The sequence below is a fragment of the Panthera tigris genome, chromosome A3, assembly GCF_018350195.1.
Source record: "Panthera tigris isolate Pti1 chromosome A3, P.tigris_Pti1_mat1.1, whole genome shotgun sequence".
Taxonomy (NCBI): Eukaryota; Metazoa; Chordata; class Mammalia; order Carnivora; family Felidae; genus Panthera; species Panthera tigris.
Window position 1 is genome coordinate 25,894,081 of NC_056662.1, and position 14,815 is coordinate 25,908,895.

Consider the following 14,815-nt stretch of genomic DNA (forward strand, 5'->3'; position numbering starts at 1 on the left):
TCCGTCAGATGGCAGTCCGTAACACAGAGCCTTCCACATGGGAGGGAGCCAGGGACCAGAGAGCCTTTGTGCAGTGTTGAGTGAACAAATGCCCCTTGAGAGCACCACAGGGGCCAGCCCCTCTCTCAGGTGTCTAAGAAGCCGTATATATTGTTCCCCACCAAGTTATTTTATTTTTTATTTTTATTTCTTCTTTAATGTTTATTTATTTTTGAGAGAGAGAGAGAATGAACAGGGGAGGAGCAGAGAGAGAGGGAGACAGAATCAGAAGCAGGCTCCAGGCTCTGGGCTGTCAGCACAGAGCCCGACGTGGGGCTCGAACTCACAAGCCATGAGATCATGACCTGAGCTGAAGTCTGACACTTAACCGGCTGAGCCACCCAGGCGCACCACCCCCCCGCCAAGTTATTTTAATACACTTCTTATAAACAGTTTACCAGACAGTTTTTTGAGAATAACAATAGACGCAAAGATACTCTGGAAAGGAAACGTACACTGTGGGGTCCAGGCAGGGCCCCCTTTCCCCTCTAAAAAACAGCTCTCACCCACCTCAAGCCGCATGGTTAATTAATTGGTCAAAACTTGCATGTGAAAATACCATTTCCCTGGGGAGGAGGGTCACCACTAGAATCAGGCAGGACACTTTGTGGGGGGCAGAAAATGTTCCATAGCTTGATCTGGGTGGTAGTTACGTGAATGTATGCACATGAAGGACTCCTTGAGCTGGATGGACACTAAGACCCGTGCATTTTGTGGCAAGTGTAAAGATGCATGTATTTCACTTCTAAACTGCACTCTGTGAAATCTCTCACCGCCCTTCCCTGCGCCTCCAACCTTAGCCAGCTCTTCCCCCTTGCCACCCCTTCCAGCTCAGAAGACGAGGGGGTGTTATGACAGCCAACTCTCCCCAACCTGGGCGGTCCTGGGACCTTTCCTCGGGGGAGGGTCCACCCTCGCTCCCACCCTCCCAACTTACACCTGTGCCCCACTGGCACGTTCCCTCCAGCGCCCAGCACTGGACACCCCCTCTATCCACCACTTCCTGACTTGTACCCACTCACTCTCCTGAGCCACCAGTGACCTTGGAGCACACCTGATGGGGCCCTTCCTTGCCTTAGGGGCCTCCTGCCTTCAAGCAGCGACCCCACTGGTCACTCTCGTCTCCTCCAGGCTCCACTGTCTGCCCTGCCCTGTCATTTGGCATCTGCCTCCGCTCTTCTCATCACTGTCCCCTTGCTTTTCTGACGCTCTCCAGCGACCTCACCTATTCACCCATCTCTGCATCTCAGGAGAGAATGTCTCTCCCATGTCTCTGACTCTCTTCCCAAGTGTCACCCTGACCCGTTCAACTCAGCATGTTTAAAATCCAGTTTAGGGGCGCCTGGGTGGTTGAGTCAGTTAAGCATCCAACTTCGGCTCAGGTCATGATCTCATGATTCATGAGTTCAGGCTCTGTGAGGACAACTCAGAGCCTGAAGCCTGCTTCGGATTCTGTGTCTCCCTCTCTCTCTGCCCCTCCCCACTCGTGCTCTATCTCTGTCTCTCAAAAATAAATGTTAAAAAAAGAATTTTAATAAATAAAAAAAATAATTAAAAATCCAGTTTATTATCTTTATCCCAACACACTCTCGCCTTTCCTGCGTTTGCCATCTTTGCAAACGGCGTCACCTCCGGCTAGTTACCCGGGCTGGAGACTCGAGGGGGGCACGCAGCGCCCCCCCTCCTGAATCCTCACAAGAATCCCATGGTCCTAGAGGGTAGGTACTGACATTCTCCCCATCTTGCAGGTGAGGACACAGAGGCACAGAGACATTCTGGGTTTACTCAAGGACACATAATGGCGCTGGGAGGATGTGAAACCAAAAGCCTTCCCTCACCTCCATCGTAATGTCCACTACCTTCTGTAGGGTGGTCATGGGAGGAGCCAATCCCCTGCCTCCCACGTCCCTCCGAGTCGCTGGCAGAGACTCTTGTCCTTCTCCAGCAGCTCCAGATGTGTCACCTCCCCGTCAGATCGCTGCTGGGGCTCAGGGCCCCTCCTGACCTGAGTGCACCCACGTCCTCTGTGGCCGCCTCCCTCCCAGCCTTGCCCCCAGGACACCCCTCACTGCCCCCCAGCACAGCAACACCCCTATACCTCTCCTCCACCGTTCCCTGCTGAGAACTGCCCTCCCCCCATCTCCTGGGAAACTCCCACTTGACCTTTCTCTTTCTTTTTTTATAATGCCAAGAGGCAGGATTATGAACTGTTTACCTCTATTTTTTTTTATATATTCATAAGCATTTTTAAAAATAAATGCTGTATTTAAAATATTTAAGAAAATGTCTTCTAGCCTCCCCTCTGCTGTGCAGGGGGGAGTACGTATGTGCCCCACAGCGCTTGCGTTCCTGGAACACGGTCACCAAGCACGAGCACTGCACGGTCATACCCCCTGGCTCTCCTGGGAAAGGGACTTCCTTCACTTACTTTGGTATCTGAAGTGCTACACTCAGTGTGGGGTGCCCACGGGAGCAGTTTCCATGTCAGGGCACCCAGGCCACTGCATTTGGGCCTGTCATCAGTGTCTGGCCCCTCCTGTGTAAAGTCATAAGGAAAGTCACAGGGTTTCGTGACAACTGAATCAAATCTGACAGATGGCCTGGTAACCCAGGTAGCTCTGTACCAACACTAATTCTTTTTTTTAAAGTATCCTTTTAGGGGCGCCTGGGTGGCTCAGCCGGTTGAACGTCTGGCTTCGGCTCAGGTCATGATCTCACAGTTCACGAGTCTGAGCCTCGTGTTCGGCTCACTGCTGTCAGTGCAGAGCCCACTTTGGTTCCTCTGTCTCCCTCTCTCTCTCCCTCTCTCTCTCCCTCTCTCTCTCTCTCTCTCTCTCTCTCTCTCTGCCCCTCCCCCACTCGTGTGTACCCACATGTGCTCTCTCTAAAAAAAACTTTAAAAAGTTTTTAAAAAACGCATTTTTAAAGTTTATTTTTTAAAGTAATCTCTACACCTAACATGGGACTTGAACTCACAACCCAAGATCAAGAGTTGCACCCTCTACTGACTGAGCCAGCCAGGACCCCTCAACACTAATTCTTACCGTGCCTGGCAGTGCTTGATGAAATGTCTGTTGGCGAAAGTGGAGGCACACTCAGCTTGTGTGCCACCCATGTCCCCCCAGGAGCACCTGTATGCAAGGTCAGTGCCACACCGGCTCACAGGCTCGGGGCTGCAGGACCGCCAGCTCAATGGCTCTCCCTCGATCCCCACCCACCCCCAGCAGCCCGCAGCCTCCCCCAGGCAGGCCCCAGAGGCGAGGGTCAAGGGCACATGGACACTCTGAAGACCTCCTGGGAGATGCATGGGACTCCCCCTTAAGAAACACGGACGTTCAGGGCGCCTGGCTGGCTCAGCCATGGAGTGTGCAACTCTTGGTCTCACGGTTGTGAGTTCAAGCCCCACATTGGGTATGGAGATTACTTAAAAACAAAATCTTAAAAATAAATAAATAAATAAATAAATAAATAAATAAATAAACAAACAAACAAACCAACCACCAACCCTTCTCAAAGACCTCCAATCAACAAATAAAAAAACTAAGGCCCCGAAAGGGAACCTGCAGAACAGAGAGCAGAACCCCAGTATCTCCCCTTTTCCCTCTGACACAGTCACTTATGGTTAGGGTTCCTAAGAAAGGCTTTGGAGCCCTTGTTTATAATCCACCTTTTTAAAAGACTTTTGAAAGACAAAAATGATCTTATTTTCTTTTACTCTATATCAACAAAAGGTGAATTTCCTTTCCTCCATTTAAAACATGGCCATTTTTGTTTTGTTTTGTTTATGCAGAAGTTCTTTTTACATGGATATGAAAAGATTTCAAGACACATTAGGTAAAAAGCAATAGGGGGAACTTTATAAAAGTTATTTTTTTAAAAAAAGCAGGAGTAGACAATTGGGGAGATCCTTTCTCAATACATACAGATATCGAATCAGCATGGTGTGCACTTCAAATATATTAAATTTATGTCAACTATAGCTCAATAAAGCAGAAATTTAAAAAAGCAAGGCGTAGAACAGCATGGACAATAGGCTGCCACTGCATAAAAAAGCGGGGGAGTGACTACCTGAACTTCTGTGCCTCCACCGGTCACAGGAAACCGAGAGCAGTAACCAACTGAGGGAACAGAACTGGGCAGCTGAGGGCCGGGCCCAGGGTATCATGGGAAAAGCACCTTTTGACTTGTGAACTGCATGGATATATTGCCTGCTCAAGACAAACACAAACACAATAAAAATCGTGACCAAAGTTGGCACCCTCGGGGTCCTCCAGGCACAGTGGTGGCAACTCCCAGCTGCCAAACACGGACACCAAAGAGCTCCAATGAGGAACCACGTCATCTTCAGGGCAGACACTCACCATCCCTCCCTGCCCCTCACTTTTTGTTCATTTGTACACTGGGCGTTTGTTACCCTTTCCCGCCCACATCGTGGTATGGCTGTAAAACTCAAGTTGACGGGGCAAGGAGCTATGCCCCCAGAGTTGGTACTCAGAGTCTAGTGGATATGAACAAAGATGCCCTTAAGTATTCCTATTATTGGGGCACCTGGGTGGCTCAGTCGGTTGAGTGCCGACTTCGGCTCGGGTCACGATCTCGCGGTCCGTGAGTTCGAGCCCCGCATCGGGCCCCTGTGCTGACAGCTCAGAGCCCGGAGCCTGTTTCAATTCTGTGTCTCCCTCTCTCTGACCCTCCCCCATTCACGCTCTGTCTCTCTCTGTCTCAAAAATAAATAAATGTTTAAAAAAAAAAAAAAAAGTATTCCTATTATTGACCTTGATGCATATCATCCCAAGGAGAAAAATGAAGCTCCAAAGAGAGAAAAAGTTTGATGCACAAAGGATGTTCTTAACAATGTTATGTAAATTCAATGAAACCTAAATGTCCAACTACAGGGGAATGGCTTAGTCCACCAGTAGAACGTGTGTATTCATTAGTAATGATGGTTTGGAAGACGACACAGCAGTATGTAAAAGCCCTTAAGGTGTTACACACTAAGAGAAAAAGAGGGGTCTGAAGTTACATACGTGGTATAATTACAGACACGTGAAAGCACACGTAGCCATCTGTGGCAGAGATACTTAAGGTGACCCCAGGACGCCCACCTCCCGGTGTTCATGCCCTCCCGTGATCCTCTCGAGTAAGACAGAACCCGTGACTCGCTGCCAACCAACAGAATATGGCAGAGGTGACAGATGTACGGGGCCATGTGTACACGACTGCACACTTACAAGACCGTAGCACACATCTTGCTGGAGTTGTGAGCTCCCTGGTTACCCTGAGCCTTGAAATCTGCCATTTCGGTGAGTCCCACATGGCCAGGAATAGAGGGCAGCTGTAGGAGCTGAAAGCAGTTGCCGGCCAACAGCCAGGAAGAAACAGAAGCCCTCGGTTCTGCAGCTGCAAAGAACTGAATCCTGCCAACAACCTGAGTGAACTGGGAAGCGGATCCTTTCCCCGTCAAGCCCCAGATGATACCACAGCCCCAGGCTAGTGAGCAGAGGAGCCAGCAAAGCCATGCCCAGACTCCTGACCCACCGAAACTGTGAGACAATAAATGCGTGGTTTACACCTCTCGGTTTGTGGGAATACTGTTACACAGCAATAAAAAATAAACCATACATGTGAAACTGTTTGGAAGAAAATACACCAAAATGCTGGCAGTTGGTTACACTTGGGTGCTTGGATTGGGGGTATTTTTTTTTTCTAGATACGAAATAGCCTCCAATATGCTTATAATACTTACATAATGACAAGGTTTTAAAGGAGACACTGAATGCAACAACTGCTTGTCAAATCTGAACCCTCCACACACCCAGGTATGGGTCCCACCCTGTGCAAACACCAGAGACTGAGTCCACAAGGCGGCTTTACCTCCGGTTGAGTCAACATCCTCCTCAAACATCTTCTCCATCTTGGCCATGGGTAGCTGGGTAAACAGTTGAGACTCATGTTGGCTAAGAGTGATGGATGACGCTGGGGAGCTAAGAACCTCCTCGCTCTTCTGGAATCCACCTGGGGTGGGTGCCTGGAACAAACATGACTACAAGAACCAGGGACTGAGAAGGTTGATCTCCTGAGCTGAACATTTCTAAGCACATCATATTGAAAGAGAGACTCTGGGGAAGGACAGGGTATGAAGGGTTATAGAGAGGCTGTCAAATAAATCCTAACCACTTTAGACCTAAGAAGACCAAGAAAGATCTAGATTGCCTCTCCTGACTTTGGGGAGTTCACTACTGTTTCCGTTTTGCAGATGCCATGACTGAGGCTCGGCGGCGTTAGTGGACAGAGCCAGGTCTCTCACTTCACTCATACCAGGACTCCAATTTGTAACGCTTCTGTTCAGTGACTATATTGTTTCAATCTTCAGTGCTTAGAATTCAAGACCTCGAGGAATCCAGCTGCATCTGCCCCAGCCAATCTGATTTGGTCCTGAGCATCCCAGACACCTGCCTGGGTCAGGGTCAGATCAGATCGTCTGCACGCACACCAGGGCTCTAGCAGACACCCCTGATGGGGGGCCTTCAGCTTCCTCCTCCCACTTGCTTCCCCAAGTCCCCACATAGCTGATCCCACCCCTTCAGTCCTCAACAATGAATGCCTCTTCTCTGCAGGACTCATTTTGACAAGCTAGCACAATGCTTCAGGTCACAAAAGGCTTAGGTCATCAAAGGCCGTTTCCCCCAAAAGACTCCAAGAGTGGACAATTAACCACTGAGTGTTTGTTGTTCACTGAAATGCACTGTTTTGGGTCTTGGGCTTTCAAGAAGCCTGGTTTGGTTCAAAAAGCCAAAAGACAAGGTGTAAATTAGATGGCTCATTCTCCCTACACCAACCCTACCAAACGAGCAAACGTGCTCATCCTCCTGTGTAATTCCATTCATTCCCTCATGGTCTACACACATTTGTTGAGTGCCAGGCACCTGGATACACGAGCGAACAGAGTAAAAGACCTGCTTTCGTGGAGCCCAACCAATGAGCTCGTTAAGACTCCTACAGCCATGCAGGCCCTATATTAGACATCTCAGCACTATCTTTGGCTCGTCCCTTCCCCTATACGTTCGTACTGTCCCCCGTTCTTACTGTGATTCTTCTCCTACACCTAAGTCCTCCTCCCCCACATCCCTGGCTTATCCCAGACACTGGTCTTGTGCTGGGACAAGTACAATGATGTCCCCTAACTGGGACAAGAGTTTGGCCTTCCTTTCCAATCCACCTGCCAACACTGGCATCAGTCGTCTTTCTGGAAGGCAGAGCTGATTATGACTTTACTCCTGGCTCTGACACTTTCCAGGCAACCACCACCACCACCCGCTGCTGAGTGTGCCATTCAAAGCCCTTTGCATCGCAGCCCTGACCGGTCTTTCTAGTTTCGATGCACACACCATGGTCCAGGCACACCAACTGCTCCCCACCATCCCCAGACACAACAAACAATCCACTTTTACTCACATGTTCCCTCTATGCAACGCAGACCATCTCCCCTGGATATGAACTCCTACTCATTGTTCAAAGCCTGGCTCAAAGGACGCCTCTTCCAAGGAGTTTTTCCACAGCTTTCAGGTGACATTCATCACTGCCACCTCCACGCTCCCAAACTGTTCCTCTCTGCCATGCATGCATGATGCTTTGCATGTCTGTCTGACCATGCAGACAGCAAGGTGTGATGGGAAACACACGGCTGTAGCGTCCCAGAGCTCTGGGTTCAAATTCTGCCTGACTCTCCACTTTCCAGCTAATTTATCTCAGGCAGATCACATCACTTCTCTGAGCCACACACCTCTCATCAGCAAAACGGATCTGCAGCGCCCAACGTGCAGGGCTGTGGTGAGATCTAAACGGCCCCCAAACGTCTTGGAAGGCTCAGCAAACTGTAGTTACACAAGAAATGACAGCTCCTGTTATTACTCCTGTCTCACAGTGAGCTCTTTGAAGGCAACGGCCTATTTAATTTATCTTAATTTAATCTTAATTCGTACTAATTATCTCCCTATTCCCCAGCCCCAAGCATACAATAGATGCTAAATACTTATCTGGCTTGATAGTAATTTGTACAGCCTATTCCACCGTTGCCACAACTTGGCTGGACAAAAGGAAGGATCGTCCATATACAGACTGAATTGGTAGCCTCAGATCTGTTGCATTTGGCCAATACAACCCTTTTAAAAGGGAAAACAAGCCTGCAGCAGTGGCCAGATAAGTTACCTACATGGCCTTGTGAATATCGGAGTTTGCTACCCTGGTGCCGAGATGGGTAACTGGTAGACCTCTGTGCTGATGAGCAATGTCTGGCAGCTCTGGAACACCCCTCCCCTTTATCAACCTCTGATGGTCTTCTTACCTTTTGAGACTGAGAGTTCTCTCTTAAGTCCTCAGAAGACACTGGCTTTGACCTAGAATAAGGAATCATGGTCACTTTAACTTTGTAAGACCATGTGGGGGGCTGACCTAGCCAGGTCACAAGAGGGTGGAGAAGGAGTCAGGGCCAGGGTGGAGGGTGCTGCCCTGTACCCATAGACACCCCCAGCACACATTTGGTGAGCATCCCTTTCCCCACGGGAGCTTCTCCGGCAGGAAGCTGTTCCCAAGCTTATGCCTGCAAGCTTTCTTTCCCCTGATGGGAATGAGTCATCTTATTGAAGCTCTACGGTTTCCCAAGTGAGTGCCAGAGGCTTTCTAAAGCAGGCCACACTTTCCAGAGGGAGAAGGGGCTTGGGAGGCCTGCAGTTAGACCATGTAGACTAACTACAATTCACATGTCAGGAAGATAAGCTCCAGGGATGGGCATCTGTCCAAAGGGTCAAACATGCTCTGGAGGTAGGGAGGGATTAGGATGGCCCCGCTTGCCACTGCATGTACCCCCCGCCCCCCATCTGCCCTCCAGTGTGCCTGGAGACAGGACTTCTTTGGGAGAATGGACAGAACTCTCCTCACTGCAACATGGGCTCACACGACCGTGTGGGTGCAGTCCAGTCCAGAGTTCCGCTCCGAAAATATGAAGGGCATATTTCCACAGGGTCAGTGGCTCCTCCACGTATGATGGGAGAGAGCACTTTGTTAGGATTATTAGAGTGTCAGTCTGCCTCGCCAGCTAGACTCGAAGAGCGCTTTAGGATGGCAGGGGAATGAACGGCCAGGAAAGTCAAGCCGCAGACATGCTCAGGGGACACAGCTCAAGAGCCAGCCTGGCTTGACAAAGGGCTCTGGGGGCTGAGGGGAAGGGAGGCACAGTGGGAGGGAAGAGAGAAAAGAAAAATGGAAACAGAATGCAGAACCTGCAGTATTTCACCGGGGAGTCTGAGCAGGATGAGGGGCAATTGTGGAAATTCATCAGAGTACATGGAGGGAAGATTGAAGACTGGCCAACAGAGTCCCAACCTAAACTGTGTTGGCGACAACTCAGATTTAAAAACCAAAGGAGAGATAACAGCCAAAGGAAAGGAGATGTGGAAGCCAAGAACCAGGGTAACTGAGGGAAATGCCAGGAACATTTCCAGGAAAGGAAGCAAGTAGGGAAAGTGGCTTCATGCCAATGACGTCGGGTTGTCCAATTAGAAATGAAAAACAAATACCTGGAGATATGAGGCCTGAAACTGAGAATTGGCTACACTTAAGGGATAGAAAGAGGAGGGGAAACACACAAAAGACAGGAGGAAGGGATGCCACAGACGGGACCAAGATGGTAAGAAAAAGACAAGGCCACTGAACAGGGCCATTTAAAGGTCACCGAGGAAAAAAGCTGCAGAAGTGTTATTTAGAAGTCCACTTCTGTCAAGAATATTAGGTATGTATATGTTGGCACATGCACAGAAAGAGAGCCTGGAAAAATATACTCCAAATTTAATGGTGGTTATCTCTGGCAGGTGGGTTATGGACGATTTCTGCAGTCTAAATCATGCATTTCTCTATTTTTAATTCAAAAAATTTCACAGCAATCTTTAGGATTTATTGCAGTGGAGTGGGTCAAGTGCTGGATAGTGATTTACGTGACTCATCTGTGAAAGACCACTGGAGTGGAGTAGGAGTGGTTGCTGCAGCATTTTTGATAGTGACAAAAAAAATAAGGTGAATGGCTATGGAAGAGGCATGGCTGAGTAAATCCATACACCTGCGCTCAGAACATCCCCAACGTACTCACAAGGATGAATCTGGCCTTCGGCAGACAACCAGCAGGGATTTCCATGAGGTACTAATAAGTAAGATGCAAAAAACAGAACACACAATGCCACTTTTTATAAAAGAATGACAAATAGGCATGTATTTACACATACAAGAACACGTGTTGATGTATATACACACATTTGTAAACAACTACCCTTAACAGTTATGGGACCGAGGGCAAAAGAACAAATATAGGTCCACATAGCAAGTCTTTTTAAGTGCTTAGAAATCAAGTTACTGTACTACCTTCATAACAACCTGGCAAACCTGGTTCAAATTTAGAATTCTTCCTCAAGAAACTAAAAATAGAACTACCCTACAATCCAGCAATTGTACTATTAGGTGTTTACCCAAAGGATACAAAAATACAGATTCAAACAGATACATGCACCCTAATGTTTATAGCAGCATTATCAACAATAACCAAACTATGGAGAGAGCCCAAATGTCCATTCACTGATGAATAAAGATGTGTGTGTGTGTATATATATTTATAGATATACATATATACATACAATGGAATATTACTCAGCCATCAAAAAGAATGAAATCTTACCATTTGCAATGACATGGATGGAGCTAGAATGTATCATGCTAAGTAAAATAAGTCAATCAGAGAAAGACAAATACCGTATGGTAACATTCATATCTGGAATTAAAGAAACAAGACAGACCAACATATGGGAAGGGGGAGATAAGAGACGGAAACAAACCACAAGAGACTCTTAATGATAGAGAACAAACTATGGGTTGAGAGGGAGGTGGGTGGGAGATGGGCTAGATGGATGACGGGCATTAAGGAGAGCATTTATTGTGATGATGAGCATGGGGTGTTGTATGTAAGTGATGAATCACTGAATTCTACTCCTGAAACCAAAATTGCACTGTATGTTAACTAAAATTTAAATTAAAAAAAAAAAAAATTAGAATTCTTTAACTCCTCAGCTAAGTGCCAGAATTTGGCCGTGTAGAGACAGTCAGCCTCCAAGACCTCTGTGCACCTACCATGCCCAACCCATCCTGACAAGGGGCTTCTGCATGGTGGCATGTGGGACGGACACCTCAGCCCACATGCAGGCCACACCTCACCACTACTGCTCCACGGTTACCTTAAACCTAGGGGGCTGCCTTCAAAAGTGATGCACTGGGGAACAGGCCCACAAAGAATGAGATTCAAAGCACTTTGGGCAGAGAATTCCAGTATTTAGAGCTGGGGGGCTGGGGGGGCTCTAAGGGCCATGAATAGGTCCACTGGTGAAATGTGAACATTTGAAATTTGAACACTATCTATATTCTTAATGACCAAGTTAATGCTGTTTCCTGCTTTTGACTACTGTACTGTGGTTACAAAAGAGAATGTCCTTGTTCTTAGGAACTACACATTTGAGTATAGTATAAGGGGCACAGTGTAATTTATTCTCAAATGTTCAACAAACATATACAATGATAAAGCAAAATGTTCACAGTCTGGACAAAGGGGGAGTTCTTGATACCATTCTTCTAACTATTTAAATATTTTTAATTATTTCAAATTACTAAAAGTTTCATTAAGAGAAAAGTATGTGTCTGACCAAAACACACTGTTCTGTGTATGTCTGTGGACGGAAACAAGGGAAAAACACTGGTTGAAGGCAAGAGACCTCGAAGAGAAAAGGTCAAGGGAAAGACTAAGAAGCAGAGAGAAGTACTAGTCCTCTAATACTGGAGGAAGAAAAATCGAGATAGAGAATTTTCTATTTGGAATTAGAGAACAGCTATGATCAGGAAAAGCCATCCCCACAACTACACCCTCACAGTTACCTGTTCTAGGGCAAGTGGCGGGGTGGGGCACGGCACACACCTGGAAACGAAGAGAGGATGGAGTAGCCACTAGGGGAGGGAAGGGAAGAGAAACATTGGTTTGCTGAATTCGTTTTTAATTCATAGGGGCAGAGGCACCTGGGCAGCTCAGCCGGTTGGGTTGAGTGTCTGACTCTTCATTTCTGCTAAGGTCATGATCCCAGGGTTGTGGGATCAAGCCCTGCATCGGGCTCCACATTGAGCATGGAGCCTGTCTGGGATTCTCTCTCTCTCCCTCTGTCCCTTTCCCCTGCTCATGCTCTAAAAAAAAAAAAAAAAAAAAAAAAAAAAAAAAAAAAAAAAAAAATCATAGGGGCAGATGACTTAAGGCCAAAAGCAGTTACAGCTGCCCTGGAAACAGCTAGGAGATGCCCTCTTGTTCAGCTTTCAGTTGCTGGCAAACGCATCTTAGGGCCCAGGTGTCTGATCTTTGGGAGACAACTTCAGTCTCAAACCCTCACTCACCCTGACCCAATTTGTTTTCCCCAGGTAACCTTGCTGGCTATTTTTGACAGAGGTATATTGGTTTTCGACTTCCATTTCAACTGAGACATCTTGGCAGCTGTCCCCAAGTCCAACGTAGCTCCTCTATGAAGTCATCGTGGAACTCCGAGGGCTTCCACCTGACTCCACCAGAGTCAGCTGGCCACGTTTAGAAAGAACCAGGAAGAGGAGACAATTCCATGTACAGAACACGAAATGGAACATCAGACTCCATCCCACAAACCATACCACACAGCCATCTGTCATCCAATGTGAGACATTCTTTTTATTGACAAAGTTGAACTTACAACAATGACAGGAGCTACAGCACACACAGCCAGGACGAGTATGAGTACAAAATGACCCACAGGACATATACACAGCACAGTGCCCACCTGTCACAGAAACTGTGGAAAACGCCAGGGAGCCTGATGATCAAGCAGGATTCACCAAAACCAAAAGGCTAACTGACCCCCACAGTTGGGACACTGGAAGGCACAGCAGCTCTCTACACTGTCCTCTACATGAGCTCCAATGCTTTGGAAAGAGGAAGGCCACAAGGGCATTGTGGATGGGGGTCCTTCAGTCAGCCTGAGAGAGGCCTGGACTAGATGCAGCAGTGTTCAATCTTGGTCCAGGGCACAACACAACAGGGTGACTCGGCCAAAGGTAGATCTCGTGGGAAGATTCCACTCAGGGACATGGATTCCAGGTTTAAAGATACCCAGCTAAATCGCATTTCATTACCGAGATGTTACCAAAATGTTACTTTACCACCAAACAAGACCTTCTCCCGAGACCTACACCACGAAGGTAACACCAACAGACAAAAAGTCTGCTCCCATTTCATCAATAATGGAAACACAATTTTGTCACAACGGAGAACATCAAAAGTAAAGTGGTTCAATGAAAGGTCATAAAAGGTGCACAAGGTCTTTAAAATCAGAGTTTTATTGAACTAGATATTAATAAACTAAAAGGATTTATTGAAGAAAAAAAAGAAAACATGGCTAATGCCCCCACATTTAACTGCTTCCCACTCATTTTGGGGGGAATTTTCATTTTCCAGTCCAATGTCCCATTTCTACTCACAGCAGCTCCTGCACTTACCAATGTTTCCATATGGGACTAAAATATGCTAAATTCTGTCATAATACATATATTTCTCCTTCCCTGGGAAGAAACAGGAGAAAAATGGAGAAATATTAAGATGAATTTCTCTTTTTAGGTAAAGAAACTTCAGAAAACTTCTACCTAAAAAGAGTAAAAATATGATCATCAGTAACTCAGGTTAAACAAAACAAAAGACCAAACAAAACAAAGCAAAACCCAAAAAACCAAAAACAGAAATGGGAAGGAAGATGTTTAGAAGTAAAATCTTCTAGATCAATCTCTGCACAAAAACGAATTCTGGAAAAAGCTACCTGAGACTAGCTCGGGCATCCCCCGCCAATCCGAAGGAGACGGTGGTTCCCTACAGCAGAGATGCCAGGGTGCTGCCGGAAGGAGCAACTCCCGGGCCACCAGGGCTGCGGTGACGGACGCAAGAACCCACTGCAGGGGTGGTACCTCTGCTCCACTGAGTAGCGGTATCAACACCGTCCTTCCGGCTCTACCACTGTAGAGCTTCAAGACATCAAAACCTGTGTCCTAATTATGTGTGTCAATTATTCCTCGACAGACTTTAAAACAAACAAAAACTTGTTTTCTTCTCTGCTTTATATAATTTGTCAACAATTTTCAGATACAACCTGATATCCAAGAAGAGAGGCTTTTCCTTTTCGAACGTGAATAAATGAGAGGGAAGTCAGTGACTGCTGGAACTGGAGGGGACCCTGAAGATTAGTATCAAGTTCAAGATCACACCTTAGTTGAGGTCAACAACTCTACCCACTCGCATGACATTTAAAACCATGCTCTTCCTCTCCACACCAGTGCCAAACTCAGGTTCAAATGCCAGAGACTTCAAAGTACCATGATGCAAGAAAAAAGGCAGATTCTCAATGTGGTTCAGTAACTACTTACCCACCTCCTCCCCCAAAAAAGAAAAACACTCCTTAAAGACTGGGGGGGGGGGGGGGGGGGGGAGAGAATATTAAGTCACAGAATTAGAAATTCTTAGGAAAATTGTTTTAATTATTTTTATTTCATTCGACATTATTTCTTCTCTCAGCCTTTAAAATTAATAGGGAGGGAGGTGCACACAGAAGCAAGCTGGGATAGCCTAGAGTTACCTGTAAAAAACACAGTTTATTCCATTCAACCATGCAGGATTTAAATTTCAAACTAA

The 14,815-nt window shown here is 46.9% G+C and overlaps 1 protein-coding gene across 7 annotated transcripts in view; it reads right to left on the reverse strand.

Annotated features, from left to right (window-relative positions):
- The window catches only part of EFCAB8 (EF-hand calcium binding domain 8), a 68,984-nt gene extending 54,382 nt beyond the window's left edge, over positions 1–14,602 (reverse strand). For 2 of the 7 annotated variants that reach the window (XM_042980627.1, XM_042980622.1), the window contains exons 1-3: positions 10,181–10,544; positions 8,384–8,435; positions 5,914–6,082 (exon numbers count right to left, since the gene is read on the reverse strand). In XM_042980627.1, the coding sequence (XP_042836561.1) occupies positions 5,914–6,082; positions 8,384–8,435; positions 10,181–10,311 (352 nt within the window). In that variant the 5' untranslated portion in view covers positions 10,312–10,544. Of the gene's footprint in view, positions 1–5,913; positions 6,176–8,383; positions 8,436–10,180; positions 10,545–12,003; positions 12,073–12,507 lie in introns of those variants that run through there. The other 5 variants (XM_042980628.1, XM_042980626.1, XM_042980625.1 and 2 more) reach the window with 5 other exon arrangements.
- Positions 14,603–14,815: the final 213 nt, after the last annotated feature.